General features: G+C 65.9%; 1 protein-coding gene across 4 annotated transcripts; it reads left to right on the forward strand.

Moving 5' to 3' along the window:
* The first annotated feature begins 254 nt into the window (after nucleotides 1-254).
* Nucleotides 255-17428, forward strand: KCNAB2 (potassium voltage-gated channel subfamily A regulatory beta subunit 2). 4 transcript variants are annotated; one of them, XM_062012836.1, is made up of 16 exons: nucleotides 255-313; nucleotides 5319-5437; nucleotides 5684-5725; nucleotides 12241-12284; nucleotides 12617-12654; nucleotides 12795-12874; nucleotides 13059-13103; nucleotides 13238-13282; nucleotides 13353-13396; nucleotides 13502-13588; nucleotides 14608-14693; nucleotides 14901-15021; nucleotides 15140-15234; nucleotides 15363-15483; nucleotides 15560-15648; nucleotides 16065-17428. In XM_062012836.1, exons 2-16 carry the CDS (start codon nucleotides 5361-5363, stop codon nucleotides 16152-16154), a joined length of 1104 nt encoding a protein of 367 aa, XP_061868820.1. In that variant the 5' UTR covers nucleotides 255-313; nucleotides 5319-5360; the 3' UTR covers nucleotides 16155-17428. The 4 variants fall into 4 exon arrangements, with proteins under 4 accessions (XP_061868820.1, XP_061868823.1, XP_061868822.1 ...); XM_062012838.1 differs by lacking the exon at nucleotides 255-313 and adding an exon at nucleotides 2490-2568; XM_062012839.1 differs by lacking the exon at nucleotides 5684-5725.

A 17428-nucleotide genomic window follows, 5' to 3' on the forward strand; every position in this document is an offset into this window, starting at 1 on the left:
GGGCGGCGAGGCGCGGCGGCGGCGGCGGCGGCAGCTGAGGTGGCGGCGGCGGCGGCCGCCCCCCGCCGCGCGGGTGGTCGCGCCCGGCTCAGCATCGGGTTACTAGGGCGATGGTGCCGCACCGCGGGGGGCGGTGCCCGGGCGCTGGGCCCTGCCGGCGCCGCAGCCAATGGGAGCGGCGCAGCGCTTCCGTCATTTGCATGCGGCGGGCGGCGCGGCCAATGGGCGGCGGCGGGGCGGGGCGGGGCGGGGCGGGGCCTGCCCCCCACGAGGGCGCCGCGGCGGAGCGCGGGGAGCAGCGGCCGGCGGGCAGGTGCGGGGCCGGGGCCGGGGCCGGGGGCGCGGGGGGCGCGGGGGGCGCGGGGGAGGGAGCCCTGAGGAAGGCGATGCAGCCGGGCATGGCCGCGGGCTGAGCTACAGCAAGGCCACGCCACCGCACGCCCGTCCCCGGCGCCGGGCCGGCGCTGCGGGAGCGGCGGGGACGGCTGCGCGGGGCTGCCAGTGCCCCTTCCCGCGGAGGGACGGCTGCGATTCCCCGGGCATCCTCCCGGCGTTACCGGCGGCCGGTGCTGGGGGTGCCGCGCGCAGCCGCCGCCGTGCCCGCGCCCCGCAGCCCCCCGAGCGGCCCGTTAACGCTGCGCTGGTGGCACAGGCGCTCAGCACCCGGTAACCGCGGTGCCGTCAGACCTGTCCGCGGGAGGACGTCAGTGTAGGGTTTTCCCCCAAACACCTTCCCCTGATTTCCAAGCCGCTTTGGCACAGTGGAGACAAAATGGTCATGTTTCCTACAGCAGACGGTGGCTTCGTCAACCAACATGGCAGCCACCTGCCATGCCACCACTGCCAGCGCTGCCCCATCGACTGGGCCAACACTCAGGGGTCTCCTTGGCTGGCCCGCTCCCTGAGATCAGGAAGCTCCACTGGTCCTGTGGCCACTCAGCCAGTGGCCAGACACCGTGCCATCATGGTCAGCGCAGGCATCCTGGGACTGTTGGTGAGAGCCTCTCAGTAGAGGAGCAGAGCCAAGCTCGGCACCGCTCAAGGCAAGCCCAGGTTGCCACCAGCTCTGCGTGGGGCAGGTGTCCAGCCAGCTTCCCAAAAGCCATGGGCTTCTTCCAAAAGTATCGCTGTGAGCCGCGGTGCAGCAACATGGGCGAGTGCCAGAGCAGGCAGGCTGGCCAACACACGTTGCATGTGTAGATACACACACACACACACACACGTTGCATACATGCAGTGATTTTTCGGCTGGTTAATGAGAAACGCCTCTGCTCGCAGTCGCTAATGGGGAGAGATGCTGTTATAATTATTTATAGCTATTGGTTTGATGAGGAGGGTGGCAGTGCCAGCCATCGCCTCCTGCCCTCGGCGTGCGGGGCCGGGCATGGGGCACACGGTGCTGCCAGAGCACAACGACGCGGCACACGCGTGGCACCATCTGCTGGGGCAGCAAAGCCGCCGCCGTGCCGGGAGCGGGAAGGTGGGACAGGGCGGGTGGCCTTCCCCAGAGCTGCTGTGGCATGGGACGCAGATGACCCGCGGGGATCCCTCGCCCCAGTGCTGCCGAGCAGATCCCCATCAGTGCCAGTGTGGCACGGAGCAGGCACTGTGCTTGCTGGTCCAGGGCTGGCTGGACCATGCTGGGAGGGCAGGGGAAGCAGAGGAGGATGCTGCTGCGGGGCCGAGCAGGACTTGGTGGATGGAGAAGGATGGGATTTTCCTAACTTAGAAATGAAAAGTGTGCTGTGGTGCATTTCCAAAACACTGACCCCGTTCTGCTGGCCTGGCCTCGGGTTGTCATGTGAAACGAGGTGCAGTGGGGGGGACGGTGCTGCGCTGCTGCCGGTTACCCGGTGTCCCTGCTCCAGGGTGGGTTTTTCGCCCAAGATAGCCAAAAAGCAAAGGCCACTGACAAGGCGCAGTTAGCACGTGTGGAGGACGGGCGGTGATCTGGTGGGACGCGGTGGTGGGGCCGGGCGGCAGCCCCACAGCACTGCCTGCACATGCCCTTCTCTCACTTCTTAAGGAAAAAAGCCCAGCATGATGCTAAAACCATCTGATGATGGCAATGTCCAGCTCCAGACTCCCCGCGGGCACGGCAGGAGCCTCCCCTCGCCGAGCTGCGCAGGGGCAGCCAGCGCCGGCTGGCAGCCACTCGCTCGCCCACACACGCTGCCGGGGCCGGGCTGCGGCAGCGACATGGTTAAAGCACCGGTGGGATCGGGGAGCGGGCTGCACGCCACGGCCGCACGCCACCGGCGGAGCCAAACTTGCCGAGTCAGGATGTGAGAGCCCAGGGAGGGCTCTGCAGCGTCGCTGGGTGCTGCCGCATCCCGGGCTGCCGGGCGCTCGGCGTCCCCCCGGCCGCCAGACGCCTCTTCCCAGGGACGGAGCGGGAATGGGGTAGGAACCGGCGCTGGCTGCGTTTTCCTCCGGCAGCCACAGCCGCTCTGCACCAGCACACGCTTTCTGGAACCTGCAGAGCCTCCAGCTCTGCTGCCAGCTCGGCTTTTCTCTCCTGGCTTTTTGGTTCCTGACGGCGCAGCTCCCTTGGAGCACCGGAGCCAGGTAGGTGGGTGCCGGGCTGCTCGGCGGTGCTGCCGGCGGCGGTCGGCTGTGCCCGGCCGGCAGCCGCGGCGCAGTGGGGACAGAGCTTCCCTGCTGGGGAAGGGGCACGCACTGGCGGAGCTGCACCTCGGGGACCCGCGGGTGCTCGGCGGCCTGGCGGACCCGGCGCTGCTGTGCTGGCGTACGTGACGGCGAAGCAGCAATAACCCCATCTGACGCGTCCCCTGTGGTTTTGGGCTGTGTCATTGCCTCGGCATGCACAGCACCATCACAGGCAGCCTGGCGTGCCGCAGCCGCCCCAGCGCCTGCCGCGGCCCTGCTCCTAACGACCGGCTTGTAAACAGCCCCGGCGGCGGCCGGAGGGAGCCGCGGCGCGGTGGCAGGCGGGGGGAACGCAGGGGACACGGCGCTGCTCTGCAGCAGAGCCCTCCCCGGGCACAGGGAAGGGGCAGGGCTGCTGCTCTGCGGATCCCGCAGCGCCGGTGCCGCGGGCGGGGGGCCGGGCGCAGGGGACCCGGCGCGGGGCATGGACAGGGAGGTGACGGCAGGAGGTAGCAGGGGGAAAGCCACTCGCCAGGCAGAGCAGGGCAGCGTGAGTAATTGCACTAAAGTCACCTTCCCCGTGGTGCGTTGGGGGGGAATTTGCTGAGGGTGCTGTTTGCAAACCCAGTAAAAAAGGGAGTTGAAATAAGGGGATGGGTACTCCTATATTTCACCATCTCCCCTGTGTCCCTTCCCTGAGCAGACAGCAAGGATGCTGCCGTGCCAGGGGAGGGGGTCCCGCAGCTCCCCTGCCCTCAGGGGCACAGCTTTGTCCCTATAGCCAAATTAATCCCATCTGCAGCTTCACCTCTTGCTCCGACCTCAGTGTGTTTGGGAGGCTGTGAGGAAAACACTTTTCTTCCCTTCCCGTGCATTGCCCTGCAGAAACTCACAGCTGAGTTTTGCCACCAGGAAGCCAAAAGTGCAGGAGTGGTCTCAGGGAAGCACCAAACTACTGGTACAGAGGGGACTGGGCTTTCAGCAGTGCCTTTGGCTCTGGGGACCCAGAGAGGAGGGCTGGCCTCAGGCGCTGGGATGTTGTGGCTCCTTGGGTCTCGGACCCCTGCTCCATGTGCTGATGCTCCAGCAGTGCCTCCCGGCAAAGTTCCTCCAATGCTGCCGCACTCAGTCCCCCAACATTACCACGAGGTAACGGATGAGGGGCCTTGGTCCTGCTGAAAACTGCAGAGAGCTGAGCTCATGGCAGAGCTCGTGGCACCACAGATCCCCCAGATGCACAAACAGGGCCAGTCCCAAGCCCTGCAGTGCATTGGGACCTGATTTGTGGCAGTGCTGCCACAGAAGGCACCCGGCTGGGGCAGGGGGTCTGGCTGTCTGTCCCACAGGAAGCCCCCAGCTCGCTTAAAGTGACACTAGGTGGGCATGAAGGGAGCTGCAGGAGCGTGCCAGAGGTGCCTGGGCTGGTGGCTGCGGGTGGCAGCTGCTCAGTGGTAGGGGCTCTGGGGCTTGGCAGGTCCTGCTTGGGTGCAGCTCAGCAGCGCAGGGGCTGCGGAGAGCAGCTCCCTCCCGTCCTCTCAACAATAAACACGGCTTGATGGAGTCTGCCTCATGTCCAGCCTCGCCGTGGCTGCGTCCCTGCAGGGCTCCAGGGAGGACGGAGCCCGGGCCCTGCACTGGGGCTGCTCCGGGGCCAGGGGCTGCGGTGGGCGGGCAGGAGGCTCCGCAGGGACGGGCTGGGCTGCCGCAGCCGCTGCCATTGGGCTGCGTGGGCTGCAGGGGCTGTGCCGGGATGCAGGCGCGCGGCCGGGATGCGGGAGGGATGCGGGATGCAGCACGCCGGGACAGGATGCAGGAGGGAGGTGGGAAGTGGCAGAGCTGCAGGATGCAGGCATGACCCTGCTGGGATGCAGGCGCTGCAACACACAGGCACAGCGTGCTGGGATGCGGGAGGGATGCAGGATGCAGCGTGCCATGCCAGGATGCAGGCAGGACGCGTGCCAGGACATGAGCACACTGTGCCCAGGGCAGCTGAGGAAGGAGCCCAGAGATCTCTGAGTGCTCATCTAGGGCAAAAAGCAGCTCGTGACCTGCAGTGTCACGGTGGCCTAAGGAAAGATGGTTTAAATTTAAAAATGAGTCTGTTTTGAGGGAGCTGTTGTGGTTTTCTGAGAAACTGAAAACTGCTGACTGTGTTGCTGGATGGGGAGTGGGAGCAGGAGCACAGCTCCCTGGGAGTCGTGCCAGATGCCCCTAAGCCCTGCTATATTCCTTCCCTTGGCCTGCCCCCTGCAGAGGGAGCCCCCGGGGGCTGCTTAGTGTTAAACACCAGCACAAAGTTTCTTTTCTCAGGCCCGCGTTTCTTCACCATTTCCTGACATGTTGTAAGATCTCCCTGGCGTGGGTTAGTGCAGCTGCTGCAGCTGGGTTGCCCCATGGCATACTCTGCTTGCCTCCCATGGCTGCCAGGCAGGCAGCGAGGTGGGCAGTGAGGTGGGCAGCACGCAGCCCCGCTCCGTCCTCCCTGGGAGCCCCAGAAGCTTGGGAAGGGCAACTGAGCTGGGGAGTTGGCAGCACAGGGCAGGAGCAGGGGAGTTGGGGAGCAGCTGGGTGAGGGTGGGAGCCCTGGGGCCTGGGGCTGGCAGGGCTGCCGTGCCCGTGCCCATCCGGCTTACAAGCAACAGGAAGCATTGTCATGCGCGTGCACCAAACACCCCCGTTTCTTCCTCTTTCCCTCTTCCCCTGTGCAGGGGTGAGGCGGTGAGCGGCTCCAGGGAGCCCGGGCTGGCTCCATGTATCCCGAATCCACCACTGACTCCCCAGCGCGACTCTCGCTGCGGCAGACGGGCTCCCCAGGGATGATTTACAGGTAAGGGCGCGGGGGGCACTGGGGGGCTCGGCGGTGCCTCAAACCCCAAAACCACCCCAGCACACGGCACCGCAGGGCTGCACAGAACCGGGTTGGGGTGCCAGTGCCTGTTCTGGGAAGGGTGGGTGCATTCAGTGGGCACCACCGACCCCTCCCCGCGGCCTCCGGCGCTGCTGCTCGGCACCACTCCTCCTTTCTAACGGGGCTTGTGGCATCTTTCTTCTTTCTCCCCTTTGCTGTCGGAAGCGCGAGGTATGGGAGCCCCAAGCGCCAGCTCCAGTTCTACAGGTAACCCGGCTCGTCCCCTCTGTGCAGCCCGTCCGTGCGGGGTGGGCATCGCCGGCGCGGCACCGCGCGGGTTTGGCAGCGCGACGTGGGCACCGCGCCGGTGTGGCTGGGCAGCTGGGGGCTGGCCCTGCTGGGCGGCACAAGCTACGGAGTGTGGCCGGCAGGATGCCGCGGGGCAACCACCACGGGGTGCAGGGCTGGGCTTGGCAGAAGGGAGCAGCCTGCACCGTGCTGTGCCAGGAAGAGCGCGCTGGCTTCTCCCAGGGGCAGCCTCAGGAACCCAGCCAGCTGTGCTGCTGCTCCTTCCATTAGGAGGAGTGTTGTTAAGTGGTACCGAGGCAGCGCTTCCCCCCTTTTACCATCACAAGCAGAGGCGGCACTTTCCCCCACATGCTGTGCCAGGGCTGCAGCAGCCCCACAGTGCTGGGACGGGTCTGGCTCAGCTACAGTGGGACAGGGGATGGGGCTGCTCCAAGGGAGCTATGGCCTCCCCGCTCTGTCCCCACACGTAGCAGGACGAGGAGAGGCTGGCCAGAACTGGGGGGGCCTGGTGGCACAGCAAGTGTGCCTGTCCCAGCAATGTGGCACTGCCAGCACAGCCAAGCCTGAGCCAGGGGTGGGTTTTGGCTGCCAGAGGGGCCAGGCCTGTCCTGCACCTTGAACCATGGGGCACATCCAGTGTGGGGGGCTCTCCAGGCCCAGCTGCCTGCAGGAAGCAGCTTGCCCAGAGGAAGCTGCCGCCAGTGTCCATCACCTGGCTCTGTTTCGGGGCTCCTGCCTGGAGGAGCCCCATGTTTCAGTCCCACAGGAGGGCTGCAGGGACTGGCTCCGTTCCCCATGGCCCCAGTGCCCCGGCCGTCCCCCCGACCCCGCATGCCGCTGGTGCGGGACCTGTGGCTGCAGGGCGAGGGCCGGCTGTGGGCAGTGGCAGCGATGCCAGCGTTGAGAGAGCAGCCGCCCATCCCCAGGCTTTTAGTGGCGCAGCCATGAATAATTTAGCTCCCCTTCGCCAGGAAGAAAATCCCCTAATAGGGCTAATGGAGCGCGGTGAGAACGCTGGGCTCGGGGGGCCGCCGCAGCGCCAATTGCTTTGGATGCCAAGCGCCGACACTCCCCTAATGCAAAAAAACCCGTCCGCCGCGGCCCTTAAAGCCGCCGGTGGCTGCCGGGGCTCTGCTGTCGGCGAGCAGCGTCCCCGGCACGCGGGTGAGTGGGGGCGGCGAGCGGGGCCGGGCACGGCGGTGCTGCAGCCCACGGCAGCAGGCCGACTCGGGATTTGGTGGCTTCGGGAGGTTTTCGTTTGGGGGTTGGGGTCTTTCTGGTTTTAGGCAGCTTGTCGGGGGCAACGAGTCCCCAGCTTGGCACGCCGAGCTGCACGGAGCCTCCCCGAGCACTCGCCCTGCTCCGCTTGTGCCCCTGTGGCGCCTCCAGCCCGTCCATCCCTGTCCCATCCCATCCCATCCCCGCTCCTGCCCTGACACACGGCCGCTCCTGCTCGGGCTCGGTGCTGCATGGGCTTCGGCAGCTCCACGGGCTTCAGCAGCTTCTGCCACCCTGCTGCTTCTCACACCGGCAACAGGATTTCTGCTGACGAACAGCCCACGGATGAACCCCCCACCTTTGCGCTCCCTCCACTGCCCCGTAACGGTGCTCAGCCAAAAACCAAAATGAGGAGGCTGGTGGATTCCCACCCTGTTCCTCAAAGCAGCACAGACCAAATCCCAGCTCCACTGTCTGCAGCCACGGCACTGCAGTGAAGCCATAGAGCAGCACAGACACTATCAGGCAAGGAGATTCCCCCGGGAACAAGGGGATCCCCCCCAGTACCAAGGGGATCCCCCCAGGGCCGGGAGCTGCACCCACACCCAGCAGGGAGCCCCTGGGGCTCTCAGTCACCCACAGGAGCTGCTGCTCCCATCTTCTGCGTTTTCTTCTCTTTTCTTGAGGTCACACCTCAGTGGGAACGGGCACTTTGCTTTTGGCTCCGGCTACTGTAAATCTGAGCTTCACAGGGAAACAAAACACCCGTCGGGAGCCCATCCGGAGCCTGATACCGGCGCCGTGCCTTTGGCCCCGATCCCCACTCCCTCCTTCAGACACCGAGCGCGAGGGACGCTGCAGGGACCGGTGGGCAATCGATGCCGGTGCCCCCACCGGCGCGGTCCCAGCCGTAGAGGCGGCTCACGCCCCGGCCTGCGAGCAGCCCAGCTCTGCAGCAGATATTTCAGGAGGTCACGGCGGTGGGGGAGAGCGTGGCTGGAGGTGCAAGTTGCGGCAGCCTGCTGCAGCCCCTCTGCGGATGCCCACCCTCCCCAGGGAGCCCCATGGCAGCACCTTTGCTGTCCTGACCTCTCCTACTCCCCGGCACACGGTGCCGGATTCTCACTGGCGGCGCTTGTGCCGCCTCTCGCCCGCCCGAGCCGGAGCCCACCACATCCCTCACAGGGCTGCAAACCGCTGCCAGCCCAGCCAGGGGAGTCCCAGCAGCCCCTCGCTGCTCACCCAAGCGCAGCGCCTCGTCCCTTGCCGCCGCACAGCCACCCTCGCCCTTCCTTCGCTCTCCGGCTTCCCCAAGGCCAAGGCTTTGCTCTGCTGAAGCGACCGGCTTTGCCAGGGCCCCCGCTCTGCCCTCCCCATGCCGCAGGTCCTTGCCTGGGCAGGTGCCACAGCTCCAGCAGCGCGGGCAGGGCCCATGTGTGGACGGTATCAGAGCCCGGCACGCGGTGGGACGCTCTCCCAGCTCTCTCTGTAGCATCGCTGAGCGGCCGGCGTTGGGGCCGTGCTGCGGGGCCCAGCCTGGGGCGGCGGGATGCTCTCCATGACGTACAGCGAGAGCCTGCGCAGCGTGGCCAGCCGGCACCCTCCCGAGTGGGGGCTGCCGCCGGCCCCCCGGCCAGCGGACGGGCTGGAGCTGCGGCGGCTGCGGGACGTGCGCGCGGCGGCGCGGGCCAAGACGCTGGAGGAGTTCCTGCGGATGCACGGGCTGTCCCTGGCCGACAGCACCGCCCGCACCACCGGCATGAGGTACAGGTAAGGCAGCGCCCGGCCCCGGCTGCAGGCACAGAGCAGGGGGTGCTGCTCAGCGCCGGTTCCACACCTCACCACGGAAGGGCCTGGCCCGCAGGGTTTTGCCGGAGTCCCTGGGTGGTGCCGGGGTCGGGAGGAGCCGGTGCCCTGGTCGTGACGGGAGATCTCGCGTGGCGTGAGCAGAAAGGGCTGCAGCAGGTCAGCGCCGTGACCTCTTGCTTGCCTGATGGTCTTTGATATGCTCCCTCGCTCTTCCCTGTTGCTGTCGGGCCGTTGCCAAAGCTTTTGAGTGGCAGGCAGCCGGAGCGAACCAGGGCCGAGGTGCCCGATCCCCTGGGCAAGCGTCTGGTACTGAGCCAGTGCCCTATTAATTTTGCATGTGAGTCCTGGGCTTAGCGTCTCGGGGTTTCAGGTGACTTTTGTCCTCCTCGTCACCCAGCTGTGCTGGGGAGGACACACAGAGCAGCCAGAGCCATCAGCACATCCCTGGTTTTCCCAGCACATCCCTCCCCCTCTCCCCCAGCACCGCACGCGATGGGGCGTGGGGCCAGGCGCCCCAATAACCCCACTGGGATTTGGGCCAGGAGCACTGGGGCTGGGACAGCAACTGTCCCCCACTGTGAAAATGCAGGGGGGCCCCTCGCTCCCCCACAGCAGCAAAGCCCCTGGGCCCAGCAGCTCTGCTGGCTCCCACTGTGCCGCACGGCGGGTCAGGTTCCCCTGGCTCACAGTGACAGAGGTAACATTTACACGGTGGCAAGAGCCCATCTAATATTCATGGGGCGGTTATTTATTGATGGGGAGAGGCTGATGGGCACAGGCAGCCCCAGCGGTGCTCCGGGCATGGGCCCACTGCCTCCAAACTCTCTGGGGCTTCTCCTTGTGCAGGGAGCTGTGATTGCTGCCGGGTCCCCCCCGCCCCGGGGCTGGTGCTGCAGGATTACCCTGCTAAGGAGCTTTGTGGCAGAGGGAAGCAGAGCAGATTACAAGACTTCTCATTAGGTCAGGCCCGAACATGCGCAATGTCCCCCGCCAGCACAGCTCCAGCCCCAGCCCCAGCCCCGCTCCCCCCGGGCTCGATGGGCACTGGCAGCGAAACGCCGCCACAGCACAGCCAGTTCATGGCCCTCCCACAGCAGGAGATGCTGGGCTGGGGTTTGCCTCCATCTGCTCAGCTTGTGCTGGGAGAAATTCGGGGGACACACCTCTGGGGCCACGGCCCCAGGGAGAGCAACCAGTCTGGCTTCAGCAAACCGCCAGCTGTGAGAGCCAGTGGCACCGGCGCTGCCTGCACACTCGCTCCGGAATCACGCAGGGAGCAGGGTTTGATTTGGGACTCGCATCCACCCGAGAGGAGGGATGCTGGGCTGTCCTGGGCTGGGCTGGGCTGTCTCGGGCTGTGCTGTGAGTGCCGCCCGCAGGGATGCCCTCAGAGGGCTCCCGCGGCAAAGCTCCCCCCTCCCGCCCCCCACCTGCCTGGGCGCCGCTTTCTCGCTTCCTGAGCTCATCAAATATTGAGGGCAGGAGGGCTGCCGGGAGCCGGCTGCGTGCCCGCCGCCTCGCAGCCCCCCGCCGTCACGTTGGCGGAGCGTCGGCGCGGGCGTGCGGGAGGAGCTCCCCTCCTCGCTCGGGGCGCCGGCTAAATTTAGGCAGCTGGCGCGGCTGCCCGCCCGAGCAGCATGCAGGTCTCCTTTGTGTGCTCCGAGCACAGCATCAAGAGCCGGAGCGCGGAGGACCGCCTGAACCGGCAGAATGCCGGCAGCCCCAGCCTCGGCACTCGCGGCAAGTTCCGGGCAGTGGCCATGGTGGCCCGCAGCCTGGGGCAGCTCTCGGTGCAGAACGCCCCCTCCTCCAGCGACTCCAGCGTCAAGCAGACGGGGATGAAATTCCGGTAGGAGCCCGTTGCCGGGGCAGGGAGAGCGCTCGGCAGATCCTCGTCCCCTCACCGAACTCGGGGGGGCTGGGGGGGCCGGGGGGCCGGGGTCCCAAATCCCCCACTTGCCTCCTGCTCCGCGCTTTCTCGGTGCTAGAAGTGCAGACTGCGCACCCCGTCCTGCTGCTTGCTGCTGTCCCTTCTCAGTGCGGCTTTGATCAGGTGAAAGGGGCCTTAAAATTGGGGGCAGGATTAGCAGCATCCCCGGTGCCCGCTGAGCCGGGGCTTTGAGAGTTGCAGTGTGCGCTAATCCCGGGGCTGCCATGGCACCGCGGCCGGGGACCCGCCGCCCAGCGAAGCGTGCGCGAGGCTGTCGCCGGGATGCAGCCCTCGGCCACCCATGGTGGGTCTGGGAAGGAAGGGCACGCTGTGCCCCTCGGCCAGCACCCGCAGGGTTAACACACTCCACGACCCTGCCATTGAAGCAGAGCACTGGGGCCTTCCCCCCCCAGGACGGGGGTGCCCCAGGGACCCTGCGCCCACGGCCCATCTGAGAGCCACCGTGTGCCCCTGATGTGACAGGCACAAAGCGCCTGGGGCCAGCAGCGCGTGGGGACGAGCACAACTGTCACCCACCATCATCATCCAAACCAGCTGCACCCTCTGCCCGGGCACCGGGGAGGGCTCTGGGGCAGCCCTGAGCAGCTCCAGACCCCGCAAAGCACCAGAAGCCCACCGTGGCGGGGAGCGCCCGCGCTCCGGAGGCTGGGAAGTGAGGCGGCAGTGCGGGAGGAGGACGCGCGGTCTGGCAGGGTTGTGGCCGCTCCTGGTGCCCGTGCTGGCGGTGCCTTGGCTGGTCCCGGTGCCGGTGCCGGCGGTGCCTTGGCTGGTCCCGGTCCCGGTGCCGTGCGGGTGCTTGGCGGTTGCTACGCGACGCCCGCGCGAGCTGCCGCGCCTCACCTACACTTTATTTATTTTAACACTCGTTTCTGGAGCCTTTGTCATTTCTAACGAGAAACTGGCTCCCCATCACCGCGGCGAAGGCGGCTGCCAGCCCGGCCCCCTTCCCTAAAGCTGTTCTCTGGCTTCTGGTGCCAGCCACTTTTTCAGGGGATGCTCCATTTCTCTGGGACGCCGCTCTGCTCACCAGCACCCTGTCCCAGCTCCAGCCCCCTGCTCCCCTGTGCCACCCCACAGAGAACGGGCACAGCTCAGGCCGTGGGTGGGATGCTCGGGGCCTGCCCGTGGGTGTGCCATCTGCCCCTGCTCCTGCCCCGGCCCTCCATGCTGGCAGCACAGTCAGGGGAGCTGGGAACCACGGCCTCAGCCCAGGGAGCCCCTGCAATAAGGTCACTGCCCACGGCCACTCTCAGCGCGACGGGTGCGGCGGTATCTGTGTGTGAGGGAAGCAGCACCACGGCACAGCTGCGGCATGCCCGGCTGGGGAGGGCCTTTGGGTCAGTTGGAGGAAGCCCTTGCCACCAGACCATCCCAGGCAGGGATGGGGATGGAGACTGGGGATGGCCTCTGCAGACGGCACCCGGGGGCACACAGATGCATGAGACAGCGGTTTGAGCCTTTCCAGGGGCTTTCCTAAGGAGTCTCTGTCTTCCAGGAACCTCGGGAAGTCGGGGCTGCGCGTGTCCTGCCTGGGCCTAGGTAAGTGCCAGGGTCCCTGCGCGGCTCCTGTCCCGGGGCTGCTGCTGGCGAGGGTGCCCTCACCTGCTCCAGCGAAGCTTTGCCGAGGGTTTTCCTCTGGCCCAGTGGCAGTTTTGGGACACGGCTCAGAAGTTGTCAAATGATTTTCTCTCTCCTCCAATGTGACATGAAGTGACCAGGCTGTGCCGGGAGCGCTGTGCCACACGTGGCAGGGCCAACTGCAGCCACTGTGTGCCAGGGCTGTGCCGGGGGAGCCGGGGTGGGTGGCCGGGGGCTCGGGGCAACAGCATTCGGTGCTCACCACACTCACCGTGTGTGCACTCTCTCTGCAGGGACATGGGTGACGTTTGGAGGGCAAATCACAGATGAGGTAAGGATGGTGCCTCCAGCGAATCAGGGCAGGGCCGGGGCCGGGGCTTGCTGTATGTGGTGTTCCAGAGCTCACCAGTGCCTCCAGGCTCCGGCTCTCGGCTGCCCCCTTCACTGACCCTCCCTGCTCTCCCCTCACAGATGGCAGAGCAGCTGATGACTTTGGCTTATGACAATGGCATTAATCTCTTCGACACGGCAGAAGTCTACGCCGCCGGCAAGTAGGTACCACACTGCAGCGGCGGCACGAGGGGCCTCACCCTGCGCCCCGGCCTCCGGCCCCTCCGAGCCATGGCAGCACCAGGAGCCTCTCGGGTCTGTTGACTGCGAACTGGCTGCTGGGAGGGGGCTGACGGCTGCTACAGCTCCCCACGGCCACAGCAGATGACATCCCTTCCCTTGTAGGGCTGAAGTGGTGCTGGGGAACATCATCAAGAAGAAAGGGTGGAGGTAAGCTGGACTTCTCTCCTCTGGGCTGGGGAAAACTGGTGGAGCAGCCACAGGCACAAATCCCAGTGTGCAGGGAGCAGGCACATGGGGCTCTGCGGGCGCTGCTGCTGGTGACTCTCTCTTTCTCCCTACAGACGGTCCAGCCTGGTGATCACAACCAAAATCTTCTGGGGAGGAAAGTAGGTAGCATCCACCCCACAGCAGAGCAGCCGCAGCGTGCCAGGCTCTCACACGCCTTTCTTCTTCCAGGGCCGAGACGGAGAGGGGACTGTCCCGAAAGCACATCATAGAAGGTAGGGACAGTGGCCAGGCACCAGTGCCAGGCCATGCCCGTGCCAGCTGACCCCCGGCCAGCGGCACAAAGCCTCCCGTGCCTGACAATCCCGTCGGGGCCACAGGTCTGAAGGCGTCGCTGGAGCGGCTGCAGCTGGAGTATGTGGATGTGGTGTTCGCCAACCGGCCCGACCCCAACACGCCGATGGAAGGTGGGTGCCGCGCCGCGGTCCTGCCGGCCGCCTTCTGTCGCTGTCACGGTTGGTTTGCGCCAGGCTTTTGTCTCAAGGGCATTTTTACTTCCTGAGCAGCAGCTGCTTCTCCGCCGCCACGGTCAGCCTGCGCTGTGGTTAAGCCTCTGCCACCCCCAGCCCGGCACCGGGGGGGTCGGTGGCGCGGCGGCGGGTCGCTGCCCCGTCCCTGTGAGCCGCTCGCTCTGCTCTGCCGGCAGCGGCCGACTCTGCTCTCTCTAAATCTCTCTTTTATCACCAGGGGACCCATTTAGTTCCTCCAAGTCCAGGACTTTCATCGTAGAAGGTACTCCCTGCCCGCACTCTGCCCGCCGGCCGCTGCCTGCGTCCCAGGGCATTTCCTGGGGCGGGACCCCCGCTCCCTGGTGATTCCAGCACTGTCCCTGCCACCCCCAGCAAAGCCTGCCAGGAAACGCACAGGCAGCAGCACCTCCCCAGCCCTGTCAGACTCTCCTGCACTTACAGGGCAAAAAAGCAAAGAGCCATGGCCATGGCCACGCCTGGCAGTGGTGCCAGAGACTGCAGCTGGGTCCCTCCTTGCCAGGGCAGCTGTGAGCACACTCCAGTGCTGGACAGACGAGCCCCGTGCCCCTCGCTCTCCCCACTGCCTGCCTTGGCTTGCCCCAGCCCGCATGGCTCAGGGACGGCTCCCCCAGAGACCCCCACGGGGACGAGGCTCTCTCCATCTCCTGGGTCGGTGCACGGGCGATGCTTTCAGGTGGTCCCCAGAAGCGGTGCCAGGCGTGGTGCTGGTACCCTGTGGGGCATGGAGCTGGTGCCAGGAGAGCTCTGGCATTGTCAGCAGCTCACCAGGGTCAGCCGTGGGCCCCGGCACGTCCCAAGTGGCTGCTCCCTCAATCCCCATCCTTCTGAAAGCATCCTGCAGGCACAACCTGCGCCAATGCTGGGGACCGAGCTGCCTTCTGCCTCTTCTGCCCCCGCTAACCCCCGCCTGCCGCTCTCCCCTTCCCTCCCGGCAGAGACCGTGCGAGCCATGACCCACGTCATCAACCAGGGGATGGCCATGTACTGGGGGACCTCGCGCTGGAGCTCCATGGAGATCATGGTAGGGGCCCGGGGGGCCGGGGGCAGCCGTGGCGGAGCAGCCCCAGCGCCGCCGGTGACGCTGATTTAATTAGACAGCAGCTGTCAGGAGCCAAGCACTTGCAGATGCACTTGAGCCTTAATTACGTTTGGGCGGCTGCAGGGGGCTCGGGGGGCTGGCGGGGGGCTCGGGAGGGCGGCACGGCGCTGAGGGCACGGCTCTTCGCAGGAGGCCTACTCGGTGGCCCGGCAGTTCAACCTGATCCCGCCCATCTGCGAGCAAGCCGAGTACCACATGTTCCAGCGGGAGAAGGTGGAGGTGCAGCTCCCCGAGCTCTTCCACAAGATAGGTATGGAGGGGATCCCTCAAAGCCCGGTGCTGCCGCAGCCAGCCCAAGGCACAGCACAGATCCCTGGGGCTGGCCGGGCTCTGCGCCGCGGCCTCACCTCCACTCTGCTCTGCCCCAGGTGTGGGAGCCATGACCTGGTCCCCGCTCGCCTGCGGCATCGTCTCAGGGAAGTACGACGGGGGGATCCCCCCCTACTCCCGCGCCTCGCTGAAGGTGAGCCGGGGCCAGGGAGGTCACGCGGGGACGGGCAGAGCCAGGGGAGTGGGGCTGGGAGCGGGGCCAGGTCCTGGTACAGCCCAGTCCCGCTGTGACACCCCCGCTGAGCCCCCTCCTGCCCCCAGGGATACCAGTGGCTGAAGGACAAGATCCTGAGCGAGGAGGGCCGGCGGCAGCAGGCGAAGCTGAAGGAGCTGCAGGCCATCGCCGAGCGCCTGGGCTGCACCCTGCCCCAGCTGGCCATCGGTAAGGGGCCGGGGGGATGTGGGGGGCTGTAGGGAGGCCGGGCCCCGCTCAGGCTCTGCTCTCCCTCCTGCCCCAGCCTGGTGCCTGCGCAACGAGGGCGTCAGCTCCGTCTTGTTGGGGGCCTCCAACGCCGACCAGCTGATGGAGAACATTGGAGCAATACAGGTCAGTGCTCCCCGTCCCACGCTGCAGCATCGCTGCAGGGAAGCGAGCAGACCCTGCTTGGGGGCTTTAACAGGGCAGCACCTCCCGCGCTCCTGTGACACCCAGCCAGGCAACACGCACTGCTGCAAGTGCTCTGCGGGGAAAGGAACTTGTGAACCTGGCTTGAAACCAAAATCATGGGAGTTGCTTGATCCAAAGCCAAGCTGCAGAGCTGAGGTGTTGCCAGGCCAAGGCAGGGGATGAGCCCAACCTAAGCTTTCCCTAAGTGGGTCGCTCAGCCGTCAGGCCGGGGCTGGTAGCACCAAGGCGGGGGGCGGAGGCGGCGAGAGCAGCACGGCCACGTGGCACCAGTGTCTGCATCGTCCTGCACACACCAGCGGCACGAGCAGCTCCCAACGGCACCCCTGTCCCCGCAGGTCCTTCCGAAGCTGTCGTCTTCCATCGTCCATGAGATCGATAGCATCCTGGGCAACAAACCCTACAGCAAGAAGGACTACAGATCCTAAGCGTGCGCGGCCCAGCGCGCTGCCGCCCTCGCCGCCCGTTCGCTTGCTTACGCTTCGTTGGAGCAAAGTGGGGAGTGTGGTTTGCACCGAGCGCCGACAGCCGCCGCTCCCGCCCTGCTGCCCCGCACCATCGTACTGTGTCTGCCCAGCGAGGCCGCGGCGCGGGGACAGCCGCCGGCAGGGAGCGCGCCGGGCCGAGCCCCAGCGCCGCGGTTGCCGCCGGCGTGGCGCGGGGACCCATTGCATGTGCGGCTCCCACCCCGGCGTGGCTGCCCCAGGGCGGCGGGCGCGGGGCCGCGAGCGGGTGCTGTAGCCCACGAGGCCGACAACACGAAGCTGTTCCCCAGCCTGCGCCCGGCCCCTGGCCTCTGCCCTGCCTGCGTCACCGCGCCGGCGCCAGCACCAGCACGGCCAGGGCTGCAGCCCGGAGGAGGGGGCGGCGGCGGGGAGGCACACACGGCCAGGGTAGGTTTGGCACAGGGGGCTGCCCCAGCTCTAGGCATCACTGTGGGCTCTGACCCCGGCTACAGGGGCCTCCAGCTGCCTTTACAGGAAACACGTCCATCAGCACACACACAGATCAGGGCAAGGGTGTGGGTACGTACACACACACCCCTACAGCTGCCTGCACGGGTGTGCATCTACCTTCACCTGCATCCCTACAGTCACACCCTTCTTCATCCAGCACTCAGTACCTACAGACACATCTGTGCAGGGGTCAACATCCATAATGTCCATCCCAACACACAGACAACCTCTGCAGCTGTGTGTGTACCCACACAGATGTGTCCATGCCCCTGTGCAGAGACTGAGATGGCTGCATGTCTATACATGCACACCTGAATGCAAACAGACACGTCCATACCTCTTTGTACATACAGATCTGTATCAACACCTAGCTCTGTGACCGCACTCACAGTTCGACCTATAACCATACACCTATGCACACATGTGGACATACACATCTGTGATTCAGATACAGCTGTAGATATCTCTGTTCTCTCTGTACAGAAACACATCCCTGCTCGTACCTGTATTTGCCTCTATCCATTAATACACCCACCTTCCTATATCTGCACACAACTAAACACAGAACTAGACAGTTGTTTACAGACCTGCACCTGTGTGTGTTTATCCACCATGTATGTGGCTACAGCCATACTTGTATCCCTCCCATGGTGAGGGGGTGCATGCATGTACATAAATACAGGAGTATGTATATACACACACAGAGTCTCTCACAAATAACACATTAAAAGCAGCACAACTCTCTA

This window comes from Colius striatus, chromosome 21, assembly GCF_028858725.1.
Source record: "Colius striatus isolate bColStr4 chromosome 21, bColStr4.1.hap1, whole genome shotgun sequence".
Classification (NCBI taxonomy): domain Eukaryota; kingdom Metazoa; phylum Chordata; class Aves; order Coliiformes; family Coliidae; genus Colius; species Colius striatus.

Excerpts from the sequence above, each read along its gene's own strand:
- KCNAB2 (XM_062012840.1), top strand. The coding sequence starts at position 10,432 with ATGCAGGTCTCCTTTGTGTGCTCCGAGCACAGCATCAAGAGCCGGAGC. Across the intron at positions 15,235-15,362 it reads ACTCCCGCGCCTCGCTGAAG|GGATACCAGTGGCTGAAGGA; the intron begins GTGAGCCGGGGC and ends TCCTGCCCCCAG. Across the intron at positions 15,484-15,559 it reads CCTGCCCCAGCTGGCCATCG|CCTGGTGCCTGCGCAACGAG; the intron begins GTAAGGGGCCGG and ends CTCCTGCCCCAG.